Here is an 18622-nt window from a genome sequence, read left to right as displayed (position 1 = left end):
ACCCTTAAGGTCAGGTAGGGTCCACCTCCCGAGTTTGTTCTTCCTTTCAAAGTTGTTTGGATTATTCTAGGTTCTTGGCATTTTTAAATGAATTTTGGAATCAGATTGTCATTTTGTCGAAATAAAACTACTGGTGTTTTGACTCAAACTGCAGTGAATCTACCGACTGTTTTGGAGGAAAATCGATACTTTAACAATATTGAGTCTTTTTGTCTCTTACCACAGTGTATCTCCTTTTTTATGTCTTTAGAATTTATCTCAGCAGTGAGTGTGCAGGTTTTGTACATGTTTTCCCAGCTTTATCTCTAATTTTTTTTTTTTTGTTAAGGGCCACGCTTCCAGCATATGGAGGTTCCCAGGCTAGGGATCAAATAGGAGCTGTAGCTGCCAGCCTCTGCCATAGCCATAGCAATGCCAGATCCTTAACCCACTGAGCAAGGCCAGGGATCGAACCCACAACCTCATGGTTCCTAGTCAGATTTGTTTCTGCTGCACCACGATGGGAACTCCCTATTTTATGTTTTCCGATGTCGTTAAAGTCTTTTTAAAAATTTCAATTTCTGATTGTTCCTTGTTAGTATACAGAACTAACATTTTTATGTTTTTGTCTGTTGCTCAGGCATCCTGCAGCTTTCTTAAAATTTTTTTTTATTATTTCTAGTTACTTATTGATTCCAAAAGATTTTTTTCAGAGATAATCATGCCAACAATGAATAACAGTTTTACTTCATCCTTTCTAATCTACATGTCTTTTTTTTTTTTTTTTTTAATTCCTCATAGAATCCCTAGTGCAGTGTTGAATAGAAGTGGTGAGATGGGACATCTTTGCTTTGTTCTTGATATTTGGGGAGAAGTATGTGTGTGTGTATGCATGTATGTGTGTATTTATGTCTTTTTAGGCCTGCACTCGTGGCATATGAAGGTTCCCAGGCTAGGGGGCAAATCAGAGCTGTAGCTGCTGGCCTACGGCAATACCAGATCCAAGCCGTGTCTATGACCTACACCACAGCTCACAGCAATGCCGGATCCTTAACCCACTGAGCAAGGCCAGGGATTGAACCCAAATCCTCATGGATGCTAGTCAGGTTTGTTAACCACTGAGCCATGACTGGAACTCCGGGGAGAAATTTTTAATCTATTAACATTACATATGATGTTGAGGAAGTTTCCTTCTATTCCTATTATGCTGAGAGTTTTTATCCACCGTGGATATTAGATTTGTGAAATAATTTTTCTATATATTTATTTTATTTTATTGAAGTACAGTCGATTTATATTATTGTTAGTTTCAAGGTGTATAGCAAAGTGATTCAGTTATACATTCCCTTTCCTATATTGTTTTCCATCATGTTCTATCCCAGGAGACTGAATATATAGTTCCCTGTGGTGTACAATAGGACCTCATTGCTTATCCATTCTAAATGTAATAGTTTGCATCTACTAACCCAAAACTCCATGTCCATCCCTCTTCCTTCCCTCTCTCTCTGTCTTGGCAACCACAAGTCTGTTCTCTATGTCTGTGGGTCTGTTTCTGCTTTGTAGGTAGGTTCACCTGTGCCATATTTTAGATTCCATGTGTAAGAGATATCATATGGTATTTGTGTTTCTCTTTCTGACTTACTTCACTTAGTATGATAATCTCTATGTATATCCATGTTGCTACAAATAGCATTATTTCATTCTTTTTTATGACTGAGCTTTATCTCTTTATTTTTTAATTTTTTTATTATAGTTGATTTATAATGTTCTGTCAGTGTCTTCTGTACAGCAGAGACCCAGTTATACATATATATGTGTGTATGTGTGTACACACATTCTTTCTCTCACATTATCCTTCACCATGTTCATTGCAAGCGATTAGATACAGTTCTCTGTGCTATACTGGATATCTATTTAAAAGACTATAACAGCATGAAAAAAAATATTTAGAAATAAAGCTCAGTCATTAAAAATTCCATAGTGTATATATACTATCAGCTTTATCCGTTCATCTGTCAGTGGACATTTACGTTGCTTCCATGTCTTGGCTACTGTAAATAGTGCTGTTACGAACATAGGGGTGCATGTATCTTTTTGAATTAGAGTTTTTGTCTTTTCCAGATATATGCGCAGGAGTGAGATTGCTGGATCATATGGTAATTCTATTTTTAGTTTTCTGAGGAACCTCCATACTGTTTTCCATAGTAGTTGCACAAACTTATATTCCCGTTGACAGTGTAAGGTGGTTCTCTTTTCTCCATACCTTCTCCAGTATTTGTTATTTATAGACTTTTTGTTGATGGCCATTCTGACCAGTGTGAGGCGATACCTTGTTGTGGTTTTGATTTGCATTTCTCTTATAATTAGCGATGTTAAACATTTTTTTCATATGAGTTTTGACCATCTGCATGTTTTCTTTGGAGAAAGGTCTGTCTAGGTCTTCTGCCCACTTTTTGGTTATGTTGTTTGTTTTTCTGATATTAAGTTGCACGTGCTCTTGGTATATTTTGAAAATTAATTCATTGTTGGTCATATCATTTGCAAATATTTTCTTCCATTCTGTAGCTTGTCTTTTCATTTTGTTATTTGTTTATTTTGCTGTGTAAAAGCTTTTAAGTTTGATTTGGTCCCTTTTGTTTATTTTTGGTTTTATTTCTTTTGCCTTGGGAGCCTGTTCTAAGAAAATTTTGCTGCAGTCCATGTCCAAGAACGCTTTGCCTGTGTTTTCTTCTAGGAGTTTTTATAGTGTTATATTTTATATTTAGGTCTTTAAACCATTTTATTTTTGTACATGATGTCAGGGAGTGTTCTAATTTCATTGACTGACTTGGGGAGTTCCCAGAACCATTTGTTAAAAAGACTATTTTTAATGGATATATTGATATGATTTTTCCCCCCTTTCAAAATCTGTTAATATGATGAAGTACATCAGTTGGTTTTCCAGTGTTGAAAAAAAACCCTTGCATTCTTGGGATAAATGCCACTTGGTCTCGATATATTACCATTTTTATATGCTAATTAAAATTGAAATTGTAAAAGACGGCAGTTCCCGTCATGGCTCAGCAGTTAACGAATCTGACTAGCATCCATGAGGATGCAGGTTCCATCCCTGGCCTCGCTCAGTGGGTTAAGGATCTCCCCGTTGCTGCAAGCTGTGGTGTAGGTTGCAGATGCAGCTTGGATCTGACCTTGCTGTGGCTGTGGTGTAGGCCAGTGGCTACAGCTCTAATAGCTGTGATTCGACCCCCTAGCCTGGAAACCTTCATGTGCCACGAGAGTGGCCCTAAAAAGCAAAAAAAAAAAGAAAAAAAAATTGTAAGACAGGAGTTCCTATTGTGGCACGGGAGTAACGAACCTGACAAGTATCCATGAGGACGTAGATTTGATCCCTGGCCTTGCTCGGTGGGCTAAGGATCCGACATTGCTGTGAGCTGTGGTGTAGGTTGCAGACATGGCTTGGACCTGGTATTGCCGTAGGCTGGGAGCTATAGCTCTGATTCGCCTTGCTCAGTGGGTTGCTGTAAGCTGTGGTGTAGGTTGCAGATGCAGCTTGGAGCTGACTTTGCTGGGGCTGTGGTGTAGGCTGGTGGCTACAGCTCTAATTTGACCTCTAGTTTGGGAACTTCAACATGTTGCACGTGTGGCCTTAAAAAAGTAAAAAAGAAAAAAAAGAAGGAAGGAAGGAAGAAATTGTAGAAGAATTTTTGCATATGTATTCTTGAGGGATGTGGCCCATAGTTTTCTTTTCTTATAATGTCTGGTTTTGGTGACCAAAGGAATGCTGGCTTCATAGAATGAGTTGCAGGTATTCACACTTGTTAATTTTTCTGGATGAATATATCTAAATTTGATATTATTTCTGATGTTTCTGGAATTCTCTTTTAAAGCCATCTGGGCTTAGAATTTTACTTTAGAAGATTTTTAATTAATTTCATTCGAAAAATAGATATGGGGCTATTCAGGTTATCTATTTCTTCTTGAGTGAGCTTTGGCAGTTTGTATCTTTTCTCCTTTTTCTAACCAGATTGGCCAGATGTTTATGAATTTTATCAATCTTAAATTTTTAGCTTTTTTGGATCCAGTGGTTTTTCTCTATTGTTTTTATATTTTAATGATTTCAGTTCTAATTTTATTTTTTCCTTTTTACTGCTTATTTTGAGTTTCTTTTTCTCTTTTCTAATTTCTTGAGGTATGATATAAAATTTATTTTAAACTTTTCTTTTTTCTAATATAGTCAGCTTTAAAAAAACTATTTTTAGAGCAGTTTTAGATTTAGAGAAAAATTGAGTGGAAAGTACAGATATTTCCTATATCTCCCCTTTCCCTTTACACATAAATTTTCCCCCACTATAGCCATCCTACACCATAGTGATATATTTATTATAGTCTGTGAACTGATATTGACACATCATTATTGCTTAAAGTCCCTAATTGATGTTAGGATTCACTTCTTTTGAAAAAATAATTTGTATATTATCCATTCAGTGCAGATGAAGATTCCTTTTTTTGGCCATTCCTGGGCCAGGAATGGAATTTATACTACAGGAGTAATAATGCTGGATCCTTAACCCACTGAGCCCCAAGGGACTCCTAGGGTTCACTTTTGATGTTGTTCATTCTGTTCTGTGTGTGTGTGTGGTTTTTTTTTTTTTTTTTTTTGGTCTTTTTGTCTTTTTGCCTTTTCTAGGGCTGCTCCTGAGGCATATGGAGGTTCCCAGACTAGGGGTCTAATCGGAGCTGTAGCCGCTGGCCTGCACCAGAGCCACAGCAATGCAGGATCGAAGCCGAGTCTGTGACCTACACCACAGCTCACGGCAACGCCAGATCCTTAACCCACTGAGCAAGGCCAGGGATCGAACCAGCAACCTCATGGTTCCTAGCTGGATTCGTTAACCACTGAGCCACATAGGGAACTCCTGTGAGTGTGTGTTTATTTTCTTTTTTTGGCCACTGTGTAGCATATGGAGTTCCCAGACTAGAGATCAGATCCAAGTTGCAATTCCAATCCCATTCTGCCACAGTAGGAACTCCTATAATGTCTTAATTATTGTAGCTTTATAATAAGTCTGAAATTTAGTAATGTCAGGACTCCAACTTTATTCTTCAGTATTGTTTTGGCTGTTTTGGGTCTTTTGCCTCTTCACGTATAGAATCAGTTTGTCTGTATCCACACACACACACACAGAAAAAAGCTAGAATTTTCATTGAGATTGCACAGAATCTGTAGATTAAGTTGGGAGGAACTGACATATTGGTGATACTGGCAGCTCATTTATGAAGTTGGAATATCTACATTTATTTAGTTCCTTTTTAATTTTGTTCATCAAAATTTATTTCCTCATATAAACTTTATACATATTCTGTTATCTTTTTTCAATTTTTTAGTCATTATTGTTTCAAATATTGCATCTGTTCCTTTTCCTTCTGGTATTCCCATATCCCTATGTTACACATTTGGTAGTTGTCCTGTGGTTCTTAGTTTATTTCTTTTTTGTTTTTTGGGAAGTTTCTATTTTCATATCTTCAAGCTCTGAGATGCTTTACTTAGCCATGTGCAGTCTACTAATGAGTGAGTCAAAGGAATTCTTCGTTTTTATTATACAGGTTTTGGTCTAAAATATTCCTTTTTTACTTTCTATTAGAATTTCCTTTCTCTGCTTACAATATCTGTCTGTTTTTACATGGTGTCTTTTTTTTACATTAAGATCATTAGCATACTAATCATAGTTTAAAAAATTCCTGGTTTGGTAATTAGAGCAGTCTTGCCATCTCTGTCTCTGGTTCCATGTTTGTTCATTCTTTTCAAACTGTGTATTTGCCTTTTAATGTCTTGTAATTTTTTTTTTTTTTTCCTTTTCTTGGGCCGCTCCCGAGGCATATGGAGATTCCCAGGCTAGGGGTCTAATTGGAGCTGTAGCCTCCGGCCTATGCCAGAGCCACAGCAACGTGGGATCCGAGCTGTGTATGCAACCTACACCACAGCTCACGGCAACGCCGGATCCTTAACCCACTGAGCAAGGCCAGGGATCAAACCCACAACCATGGTTCCTAGTCAGATTCATTAACCACTGAGCCATGATGGGAACTCCTTATAATTTTTTTTTAAGAGTTGTATGTGATGTACTGGATTAAAGGAACTATGTTAAATAGGCATTTAATAATGTGATGGTAAGGTGGACAGGAAGCATTGGATCATCCTCTGGGCAGTTCTCAATATTTTGGTGAGCCTTTGCCCCTGGACTTTGAACTTCACAGGTGATTCTCACCCTCTACCCTGCTTTAGTGGACATGATGCTGGTGGGGGTTATAGTTGGGTATTTCCCTTGCTTCTGGTACTTTAGGCTTCGATATAACCGTAGTCAGATTATGCTTTGGTAGGATAGATTCTCACAGTGAGAAGCCTTATTAAGGAAAACAATACCTTGCCTTGGCATATTTCAGAATCGTTCCTTTACCCCTCCCCTACTAAAAGGCTGAGTGTATTTTTTCTTCTGATATTCATTGTCAAGACCTGATAGTGCTTCTGGAGATAAACTTGAAATTTTTGAGGGGAGTTCCTGTTGTGGTGCAGCAGAAATGAATCCAACTAGTGTCCATGCAGATGTGGGTTTGATCCCTGGCTCACCAGTCGGGGATCCGGTGTTGCTGTGAGCTGTGGTGTAGGTTTGCAGATGTGACTGGGATCCTGCGTTGCTGAGGCTATGGCATAGGATGGCAGCTGTGGCTCCAATTCAGCCCCTAGCCTGGGAACTTCCATATGCTGGGAGCGGGGGGTGGGGGTGGGGCTGCCCTAAAAAGGAAGAAAGTTTGAGGGCTCTCCTGTGACCAGGTCCTCCTTGGAGTCTTTATCTTTCAGACTTGTCCATGTTGAGCCTTCAGTAGTTTCTCAATTACATTTGAGGTTTTCCTACCCTGATACTGGTTCTCATGGAGATTTCTGCTTGGGTATGCTGTGATTCTCTACATCTGTCAATCTCTTTAGTTTGGGATGCAGTGGTTTGTTCAGTGACCTCTGATGGATCTAAGAAAAAGTTATTGATTTTTCAGTTTGTTAGGCTTTTAATTTGTCAGGATGGAATGAAGACTTATATGCTGACCAGAATCTAAAAGTGTTAATATGGATACTTAATACTAGAAATAAAACTTTGTTCTAAGCACCACTTAAGAATTATGTGTTGTATTTTCATTTTAGTTGAACAAATATCTTCTGGTTTCCTTTTGATATCTTTTCTGACCATAGGTTACTTAGAAGTGTTTTATTGACTTTTGAAATATTTAGGAGTGTTTCTCATATATTATTGTTGAGTTCTCACTTACTATCTTTGTGTTATATAATTCCTTTTGATTTTTTTTTAATCACACGGAAGATGGATTATCTTGTTCAATATTACGTGTGCTGATTTCAAAAAATATGTGTTCATTCCACTCTTATGGTATAAAGTTTTCCTTATAAATGTTAATTAGGTCAAGTTGATGTATATATTATTTTATTTTTTTGTCTTTTTTGCCATTTCTTGGGCCGCTCCCTCGGCATATGGAGGTTCCCAGGCTAGGGGTCGAATCGGAGCTGTAGCTGCCAGCCTGCGCCAGAGCCACAGCAACGCAAGATCCATGCCGCGTCTGCGACCTACACCACAGCTCACGGCAATGCCGGATCGTTAACCCACTGAGCAAGGGCAGGGACCGAACCCACAACCTCATGGTTCCTAGTCAGATTCGTTAACCACTGCGCCACGACAGGAACTCCCTGATGTATATATTAAAGTTCTTTATGTCCCTAATTTTTTTTATCTGTTTGTTGAGTCAGTTATTAAGAAGAAGATATGAACTTTGCTTATTGTAACTTTGCATTTTGCTATTTTTTTGTTTTCTCTATTCTGTCAGTTTTTGTTTCATTTATTTTGAAGGTCTCTTACTAGTTGCAGAAACATTTAGGATTTTTATATCCTCTTGATAAATAGACCTCTTTATCCTGATAATATTCCTTGTTCTAAAATGTAGTTTGTCTGATGTAAATATTGTGAATTGCTTTCTTTGGATAAGTGTTAGATTGCTATTTCTTCCCAAAACGTTTACTTTTGATATCTTTCTGTATTTATGTTTTAGATGGGTTTCTTGTAGGCAGCATAAAGTCTTGAGTTACTTTTTTCACTGTGGTAATCTCTGCCTTTTAATGAAGGTGTTTAGGTAATTTACATATAAAGTGATTGTTGGTATGATTGTATTTAAATCTGTCATTTGCTGATCCTTTTAAATTTGCCCATCATGTTCATCTTCTTATTTCTTTTTCTCATTGAGTATTTTTTATGATTCCATTTTGGCTGATTAGTAATAACTTTTTTGTATTTTATTAGTTTCTTTAGGGTTTATATATCTTTAACTTGTCAGAGTCTGCCTTCAAGTGATACGCAATTTCATGTGTTATATCTAAGAACCTTGCGACTACAGATTTTGATTCCTACCCTTTCAGCTTTGGGCCTAATTTTTGTCATATTTAATAACATTTTTTATGTATCTTATAAACCTTTCAATTGCTATTATTTTTGCTCCAGATCATCAATTATCTTATAAAGGGACTAAAATAATTTAAAACTCTTTTATATTTATCCATGTAATTACTGTTTCTAGTGCTCTTAATTACTTTGTGTACATTCACATTTCTTGTTTTGTTTTTCCCCTGCCTAAAAGACAGCTTTTAGCATTTACTGCAGTGTTAACTACTGGTGATTAGTTCTTTCAGCTTTTTAATCTGAAAAGCAGTTGTTTTGCCTGTGTTTTTGAAAGATGTTTTAGCTTGCTATAGAATTCTTAGGGTAATAATAGTTTGTTTCTTTAGTCCGTTGAAGATTTTACTTTTCTGTTTTATAGCTTGTATGTTTTTCTTGAGAAATCTGTTTTCACCTTTATCTTTGTTTCTTAGCACATGGGCTTTTTTTTTTTCCTTCTTCTTCTTCTTTTTTTTTTTTTTTGAAAACCTCCAGTTGCTTTTATCACCTGTTCTTTTAATTGTTGGTTTTTAGTGATAAGCCATATGATTAGGATGTGCATTCATGGAGTATTCTTCATGTGTATTGTACTTGGGGTTAGGTGATCTGTAGGTTTATAGTTTTCAGCAAATTATTTCTTCAAAGTATTTTTTCCCCTGCTATTATTTTTAGGTCCATCTAGCCTTTCTCCCACCTCCTTTTTTTTGGGTACTCCAGTGACATGTAAATTAGGCTGCTTAATGTTGTTTCACTGCTCTTTGACCCCCCCCCCCCCCCCCCCCCCCCGCAATGCCGAGGCAGGGGGAGTCTTCATTCTTTCTGTGCTTCTTTGATAGTTTCTGTGCTATAGTATAAGAATTGGGGTAGTAAAAAATTTGTGACTCTTATGAGAGACTTGAATATTTAACCAACATTATTCTGTTCCATCATGTTGGTGGAAGGCACAGCTATTGGTTGTTTTCCTTCTTGAACTCTTTCTCCTAAACATGGAATACTGAGCCTTGTAGAATAAAACCTAAGGCAACTTATACCTTTAAAATAATAACTGCTATTTCTTTTGTTAGCTATGGTTGTCTTTGATATTGAGTCTAAAATGTTTTGTTTTCTGTCCCCCCCCCCTTTTTATGGCCACACCCATGTGTATGGAACTTCCCAGGCTAGGTGTTGAATTAGAGCTGCACCTGCTGGCCTACACACTTGGGTATCCTTAACCCATGGAGTGAGGCCAGGGATCAAACCTGAATCCTCTTTGATGCTAGTCGGGTTTATAACCTACCAAACCACAAAGGGAATTCCCTCACTGTTTTGTTAAATGGGAGTTTGTTTTGTCTTGAAATTTATTTTGGAACTTTTGTTCTTATTTGTGGGTTATAGTTATTACAATAATGATTAGTTATTAGTGACGTAATAATGTTCCTTGTTTGTTTTTTGGATGTGCCCATGCCATGTGGATGTTCCTAGGCTAGGGATCAAACCCATGTCATAGCAGCAACCTGAACTGCTGCAGTGACAACACCAGATCCTTAACGCACTGCATCACAAGAGAAATCCTGTCTCTTATATTTTTGATGATGAAAATCTGTTCTTGGCTGTGAGATGTTTTGAGATGGGAGCAGCACCAGGGGGGCAAGTAGCAGAAAAATAGTAGTAAAAAGTATTTGGTTTTCAAAACATTTGTAGTTTTCTCTTACTCCTTTTTTGAACACTGGTTTGCTAAAATGATTGCTAAAAATTTGCTAACAAACCTGATTTTTACCATCGCTTTCTCACTTTTTAAGTTTATCTGATTTTTGTATTGAGTGGTTGTTATATATGGGAAGTTTTAATTTTGCAGATTTTCATATTTTTGCATTTGTATTACATCAGAGATTTCAGATAGGTGTACTAAAAATAATTACTTATTTATTCAACAGAAATTTAGGGCTTACTTATATTCCAGGCACCAGTTCAATAATGGGAATAAAACCCCCTGACCCTGCAGACCATACAAACTTATCATTTCAAAGTATGTTGATTAATTTACATATGCATCACACTTTGTTATTATTTGCACACACCTCATATTAAAATGATTATTAAAAACTGGAAACTTTTAAAATCAGTCTTTATCTTGCTTTTTTTCCCTAACATAACTAAATATAGGGGATAATTGAGGATAATCTTAGGGTATAATTTGCTTTTAATTTTTAGAAATCTTAACTGCAAAATATAACTGTTTTACTCAACTTAATACTTGGAAGAGATGACTTCTATTTCAAGGCTTTTAGTCTTTCCCTTTTGAAAAGCAGCCTTTACCTCAGTTTTAAAAATTCTTGCTCTAACCTGCGCTAGATCCTCATAATCTTGTGGATATAGTCCTCTAATAAAATTGTAGTTCTTTCTCTCCAGTTGTTGCCTTCCTATGCTGAACATAGGAAGCTGACTTTAATTTCATACCTGGGAAGTAGTATGTTCTTCTTGAAAATGTCAATGCTTGAAAAAGAAGTTTCTTCTTTATTGCTTACTATGTGTCACTGAACAAATAACCGCTAATGTGTACTTTTACTAATAGCTGCAATTTGATGCTCAAACAGCCATACTATAAATTACCTATATTTTTTAAAAAAATTTATACTAGACTTATAAATTGTTCTTACATGTTTTTTAGGTAGACTGACTTATAACTGAAACTTTCGTATGTTTATCTTACAAGTCCAATAATAATTATTATTAATGTGCCATCTTTTTTCCCCCATAGCCAAAATGTAATCAGTTCTTTTTCCTTTTACTTCTTTTCTCACTCAAAATGTTAGACTTATACAAGCACTAGCAGCAACTCTATACCTGGATCTTTGAAGCGCTTGGAAGACACTTCAGCACGATTTACAAATGCAAATTTCCAGGAAGTTTCTGCGCACACAACTAGTGCAAAAGATGTTTCAGAGGCTAGAGGGTCAGAGGGCAAAGGGAAGAAATCTTCAGCACACAGCTCAGGTCAAAGGGGAAGAAAGCCTGGTGGAAGAAATCCAGGAACGGCTGTGTCAGCAGCTAGTCCTTTCCAGCAAGGTATTAATTACCATGTTTTAGTTAAAGTATTTGTTCTTGCAATGATCAGTAGTAGTTAAATTTTGTAAAATAATTTATTTTTTACTTAAAACTAATGAATAATTGGAGACTATTTTTTTGGCTGCTGTAGTAAGATTACTTCACAGACTTCTTAAAATGTTTCTGGGACCTTTGCTTTCTTTTTGTGTTATGTCCTGTGCTTCCAAAGTTATAACTGTAATTTTTTAAATGTTTAAATAGATATGGAATAAAGTTTAAGTTTGGGGAGAAAAACAATAAAAGCTGGAGTTTTCCTTTCCTTTCTGCTCAATAGAAAAGTTATTCTATTTTATAAACTGTTTTTAATTTATCTTTCCCACTTAAACAGTAGAATTATTAATGTGTATACTTTTAGTAAGTGAACAGTACTGAATAATTTTTAGGGGAGCCAAATAGTTCTCAGTAAATAATAGTTTTTGATTATTAAGGCATTTATTATAAGGCTTGAAGTTTAAAGTAGAATTTTGCTCAGCCTACGTGTCTTTTGGTAATTATGGCTGCTGTATGTATAGGATGCCCAGTTAATTTTGAATTTTAGTTAATCAACAAACTTTTTTCTTTTTCTTTTTCTGTCTTTTTTTTTTTTTTTTTTTTTTTAACTTTAGGGCCACACCTGCGGCATATAGAAATTCCCAGGCTCGGGGTAGAATTGGAGCTACAGCTGCTGGCTTACATCACAGCCACAGCATTGTGGGATCTGAGCCATGTCTGCAACCTATACCACAGCTCACAGCAGTGCTGGACCCTTAACCCACTGAGCAAGGCCAGGGATCAAACCCGCAACCTCACAGATACTAGTTGGATTTGTTTACACTGAATGACGGGAACTCCCAACAAATTATTATATGTCCTGTGCATTTATTTGGGACATACTTATACTGAAAAATAATTTGTTGTTTAACTAAAATTCAAAAATTAACTAGGCTTGTTGTGTTTTCTATGGCAACTCTTTTGTGGAGAATAGAATACCTCAGCTAAACTTGAGAATATATTAGCCCAGTGTTCTAGTTTTTTGCTTTGTTTAATTTTTAATGTGAACAGAAATATTTTGAGAAATATAAATGTTAAAATTGTTGGAGACACTCATGTTACTAAAGCATAGAATAAATGTCTCCCCTTTTCCCTCTCTCTTCCCCTCCACATTCCTTAGGAATAAATGAGGGAAAAACTTGTTTTTTTTCTATACTCTCCTCAAGCTTTTGCTGATAATAAAAGTTATATCCCAAATGTACCAAGATATAATTTGAATATGTAGAGAGATGGCTTAGTGTGCTAATCTCTCACTAAAATCTATATTCATGTATTTTAAAATTAGGTTATTGGGGGCTTGAAGATTTTCAAGTCCTAGATTTTTTTTTCTTTTTTCTTTGCCTTATATCACAAAAACATTAGACAAATTAAAAAGAAATAAAATTTGTTGTTTTATTTTTAATAAATTTACATTATATTATTTTTATGCTACCTTGGAAAATAATAAAACTATTTTTTCATGTAACTTCATTCACACTTTGAATGCGATTGGCAGAATTCAGTCATCTCTTCTCAAGACCTTGTTTTGTATTGTTAAAGCTGCGTTTTAGAGTTTTCAACCTTGTCTTTGAAATACTAATCCATTTAGAAAAGAAATCTCTCATTTTCTTAACAACACTGGAGAGTCTTTCCCTGCCTCTGTTAAGATATGAGAATGTGCTATGTTTTCATATCGGAGATAATTTTTAAGTTTTAAAAGTTGAAATTTAAAGGTAGGGCATATAAGGTAATTTTTTTAAATTGCAGGTAGTATGTGACTTTTGGAAAATACACATTTAAAATATTGCTTATAAATGTTCTAAAGTATTTGCTACGCTGTAGTGAGCTTTTAAATTTTAACACCAGCTGTAAAAACAAAAATGTGAAGAAAAAAAGACAGATGGCGACAGATCAGGATGGATAATAAAGAACTTCTTTATAGCTGCTAATTAAGTGGCGAACTGCAGTTATCCTTAAATGATTGATGTAATGTAAATGGCTTCTTAATAGGTATATTTTTCTGTATAGACACGACCTAAAATACTCACATAGGTACACATAAGTTGATTTTTTCATAAGCCATTTTAGAAGCGCTTATAATTTAAAAACCAAAACTTTTAGACATTAGTTAAAAAGAAATTACATCTTGTGTATAAAAAGAAAACTTTGTAAATATTTAGGTGGATTTATGTATGATTGCTTATGAATATGCTCTGCAATAAAATTTAACACTTAGCGTAAAATTGCCTTTGCACTGCCAACAGAACAGTTTTGATATTTTGTTTCTAAGTACATTAGTTAAAACATGATTTAGTTTAGTTTTATGAAATACAATAGATATGTGGTCAAAACTGAATCTAATAAACACTTACTACTTTGTTTGGCAAGTGTGGCAAGAGGGTTTGATGAAGTGGGATGGTGCACCAAACTCTTGTTTCATGTCAGCCATATTTTTTTTTAACAGGTAAATAAGAACCTTGAAATTCTTATATCTCATAATGACATGGTGGGCTACTAGTATTCTTTAACTAAAGAGTGGGGCGAGAGTAAGAAATTGTTAAAGAAAGATTCCTATGATTTTACTTTCATGAGAAAAATAGCAGAATGTAAGTGGCTTGTCTTTATGTAGCTCCATGGGAAGTGAATTGGGAGAATGTGAGTCATATCGATCAGGCTCATATAATCATTATTGTTTTATCAAATTCTTGTTTTGGTGGGGTAGATATAACTGAGTGATAACACTCACCAACATTATCTTAAAGTTAAAACTCAGAACTTAATGACCTAACCAACATCTTTAGGTTTTTATTATATGTTGGGAACATATTTGATCCTGTCTTTAATAATTGGGAAAAAAAAAAAAGAAGAAGAAGTTCCCCAGGCCATTTAGCTTTCAATCATAGTCTTTTCGAAGTCTCCTTGAGACTTTGCTGTTCTTTAGTACTTCCTCAAGCATACACAAGGCATTTGAGGGAGAATTGAGAGATGCTGCATGGCAAAAGGTAGGTTAAACAAAGCATATCTTATATCTTGGTAATTGTATACATGATAGCTAGTAATTATATTCAGTTTAATAATTATAAATGACAAGTACTTTTTAAAGATAATTTTATAGGTGAACTTGATTTTCAGTATTAACCTTTTAAAAATCTAGCTTTTTAGGTTTTTTTAACCCTCTTTTTTGATTATTATATAATTTCTATTACTCGGAACTTTTGCATCCAATTTTTTCTTTTCCACCCCCCCCCTTTTTTTTTTTCCACTACAGGTAGTTTTTCAGGAACTCCAGGCAGTGTAAAATCATCTTCGGGAAGTTCAGTGCAGTCTCCCCAGGATTACTTGAGCTTTACAGACTCAGATCTGCGTAATGACAGTTATACTCACTCCCAACAGTCATCATCAACCAAAGATGTACATAAAGGAGAGTCTGGAAGCCAGGAAGGGGGGGTAAATAGTTTTAGTTCCATAATTGGTCTCCCTTCAACCTCAGCTGTTATTTCACAGCCTAAAAGCTTTGAAAATTCACCTGGAGATTTGGGTAATTCCAGCCTTCCCACAGCAGGATATAAACGGGCTCAAACTTCTGGCATAGAAGAAGAAACTGTAAAAGAAAAGAAAAGAAAAGGAAATAAGCAAAGTAAGCATGGGCCTGGTAGACCCAAAGGAAATAAAAATCAAGAGAATGTTTCTCATCTCTCAGTTTCTTCTGCTTCACCAACGTCATCTGTAGCATCAGCTGCAGGAAGTGTAACCAGCTCTAGTCTTCAGAAATCCCCCACGCCGCTCAGGAATGGGAGTGTGCAGAGTCTTAGCGTGGGCTCCTCTCCGCTTGGTTCAGGTAGGCTCAGACCCTTGTTTTCTCATTTCCTCCCACCACCACCCTTCTTTCACCTTAAAAAACAAACTTAGTGTCAACTGTCATTAGGATAACACTGTGGGTTGCTAAGTGACATTAAATTATCTTAATGAAAAGTGTTATGATCTTAGGAGGACAATTTGATGTTTGGAAAAGATGTTTGGCACTGATCCAGTTTTATGTAACTAAATATAGACTGAATAGTTCATTTGTTACTCATTTCTTATGAACACCTAGAATTAATTTCCCTTTTTTGTTTTTGCTTCCCTTGCATAGTATTTTAAAAATCAACTCAGAATTCACATTTAAGATGTTAGAGTTTTTGCACTGTTTTATGATTTGTTTTCAGGCTTCCTGAATCTCTAAACTTTAGTTAGTCTTCATTTTCTCAACAATCCTCACAAATTCTACTTGAATTAACTCCATCTGGAATATTTTTCAGTCAGTGATAAATCATTTAAAATTTTTTTTCTTTTATGGCTGAATCTGTGGCATATAGAAGTTCCTGGGCTAGGCGTTGAATCAGAGCCACGGCTTGCAGCCTATACCACAGTCACATCAACACCGGATCCAAGCTGCATCTGCGACCTACACCGCAGCTTACCACAGCGCCACATCCTTAACTCACTGAACAAGGCCAGGGATCAAACCCTCATCCTCATGGATACTAGTCGTATTCTTAACCTGCTAAGCTACAGTGGGAACTCCTAAATGATTTAAATTTATGGACTTTAAGAATCACATTTTATTTCGGAAGATAAATCTGAAATGATTTATATCATTTTTGTTTTCAACTGTGTTTACCAGTTTGTTTTTTACCATTATCTTTACTATAAATGAAATTTATATTCACAACATTGGGATGCTTCTTTAGCTTGTACTTTGTATTATGGATATTATTTTCAGTTTTTAAAATTTTAAAAGATGTGTATTTTTAGACAAATTTAACAGTATACATATTAGCTAATGTCAGCATTAATCTTTCAAATATTATCTTCAATTTGAGGTACATATTTTAAGTGTGTTGTTTATAAATCTTACGCATGTTTTGATTTTGGATTTCTGATTATAGAAATGATGAAATTTTGGCTAAAATAAACTGTTACAGATTTCATCAGTTTTGTTAGTTGATAGAGGGGATACATAGCAAATGGTATGGAAAAATAATAAGTAGAATTTAAATTAAGAATGTTCATGTATATTTTATAATTACAGAATTTTGGATTGTTTTTGTAGTTGCGCAGACATTAATTTTAGTAAGTAAACATAAGAAAGACCATTATATGTGAGAAAAAGTATGTGTAAAGGTCAGATGTGAAAAATAGTAACTATTAACTACCATTTGTTTTGTGCTGGTGTCTATTAAGTGCTTTGTATTTATTATCTCTATATTTATTATATTATTTAATCTTCAGAACAATTTTATGAAGTAAGGGCTATTTATGCCTGTATTTCATAGATGAGGCGTAGGAGTTGCTGTTATGGCTCAACGGTAATGAACATGGCTAGTATCCCTGAGGATGTGGGTTCAATCCCTGGCCTCCATCAGTGGGTTAAGGGTCTGGTGTTGCCATGAGCTGAGGTCTAGGTTGCACATGCAGGCTTGGATCCCATGCTGCTGTGGCTCTGGTGTAGACTGGCAGCTACAGATCCAATTTGACCCCTAGCCTGGGAACTTCCATATGCCATTGGTGCGGCCCTAAAAAGACAAAACAAAAAAAAAACCCCAAAAGTGAGACTTAGGTAAAATAAGTAGTCCAAGATCACATAGCCTGGTACTTTTTTCTCTTTTTATATCTCGTAACTAGCTTCGGTGATTATGGTAGACCTCTTTGACAGGTTTTTTTGAGAAATGAGTAGAGTTTCTCTGGAAGAATTGTTTCATCAGGAGCATTAAGGATGCTTTAGAGCAGGTTTCCTCAGTCTTGGCTCTGTTGACATTCTGGTTGGGATAATTCTCTGTTGTGCATTGCTGTCCTGTGCCTTGTAGGATGTTTATCAGGATCTGCAGACTCTACTCACTAGATGCCAATAGCACCAGGGATTTCCCCCACCCATGGTGACAGTCAGAAGATGTTCAGATTTGGCAGTGGGGTTACAAAATTGCCCTTGGTTGAGAAACTGTTTTAGAGAGAAAAAATAATAAATTGGTGTGAGAAACATGTCCTTTGAAAAGATTTTAATATATAGCATGCACACTTGAATATATATTTTAATTTACGTAATACGTTTCTTTCGAGACTAGAAGAGCTTAGCAATTGCCATAGAGCCCAGTTACAAAAAGTAAATTTACACAAATTTCTTCAGAAAAAAATTTGATTCATATTTATTTTTAGCAAGAGACATAAGAATTAGCTGAATAATATGCTGAGAAAATTAGGCCTAAGTTTTGCTCTTGTGAAAAGAGATCCTCACCAGTTTCCTATCTCTAGGTAACCTGAGAATCGCTGAATTTCAGAAAATGCATTTGGACACCGTTTGAAACACATATCCTCAAATTAATGAATTTAAAATATTGATTTACATTCTTGAAAAGATTTTCCTATCTGTTACTGATTTAGGGAAATTTTAGGCATAGGCTATAGTGTTCTTTACACAATGATTACTTTGAGAAGGCAATGTTTGTGCCAATATCTGTGGCAGAAAATGTAAGTTTGTATCCCTTTTATCTGACCATTAGGTAAACAAAATTTAGGGAGAAATTCTCATAAATATTATTTGACAAAAATAAATGACTTAAATTTAGATTTGTCAGGATTTTTTTTCTTAAACTTGTGTTTTAAATTCACTCTGAAGATTATATACATCTTGTTAAAGCTATAATTCCATTTTAAGCTATACAAGAATAAGATTTATTGTTTAAAACTTTGAGGTAATATATTTAATCTTTCACTTTTTTTTTTTTTGGTCTCTTTAGGGCCACACCCCACAACATGTGGAGGTTCCCAGGCTAGGGGTATAATTGAAGCTGTAGCTGCTGGCCTATGCCACAGCCACAGCAGTGCCAGATCCAAGCTGCATCTGTGATCTACACCACAGCTCACATCAACGCTGGGTTCTTAACCCACTGAGTGAGGCCAGGGATCAAACCTGCATCCTCATGGATCCTAGTTGGGTTCGTTCACCATTGTGCCATGACGGGAACTCAGGTTTTTTTGTTTGTTTGTTTATTTTAATTTTTATTTTTTTTAGAGCACTATCTTATTGA

The 18622-nt window shown here is 35.6% G+C and overlaps 1 protein-coding gene across 15 annotated transcripts in view; it reads left to right on the top strand.

Moving 5' to 3' along the window:
• MLLT10 (MLLT10 histone lysine methyltransferase DOT1L cofactor) overlaps positions 1 to 18622 on the top strand; it is a 243661-nt gene that overhangs the window by 156818 nt on the left and 68221 nt on the right. For 13 of the 15 annotated variants that reach the window (XR_007131295.1, XM_047755395.1, XM_047755401.1 and 10 more), the window contains 2 exons: positions 11258 to 11510; positions 14827 to 15396. Coding sequence is in view for 14 of the 15 variants with exons in the window: in XM_047755395.1 (XP_047611351.1) it covers positions 11258 to 11510; positions 14827 to 15396 (823 nt within the window). In the remaining variant the exon portion in view is untranslated. Of the gene's footprint in view, positions 1 to 2116; positions 2136 to 11257; positions 11511 to 14826; positions 15397 to 18622 lie in introns of those variants that run through there. The other 2 variants (XM_047755406.1, XM_047755402.1) reach the window with 2 other exon arrangements.

Source organism: Phacochoerus africanus, chromosome 12 (genome assembly GCF_016906955.1).
Source record: "Phacochoerus africanus isolate WHEZ1 chromosome 12, ROS_Pafr_v1, whole genome shotgun sequence".
In the NCBI taxonomy this organism is placed as follows: domain Eukaryota; kingdom Metazoa; phylum Chordata; class Mammalia; order Artiodactyla; family Suidae; genus Phacochoerus; species Phacochoerus africanus.
The sequence above is the reverse complement of the archived record's forward strand: the minus strand, read 5'-3'. Positions and strand labels throughout refer to the sequence as shown.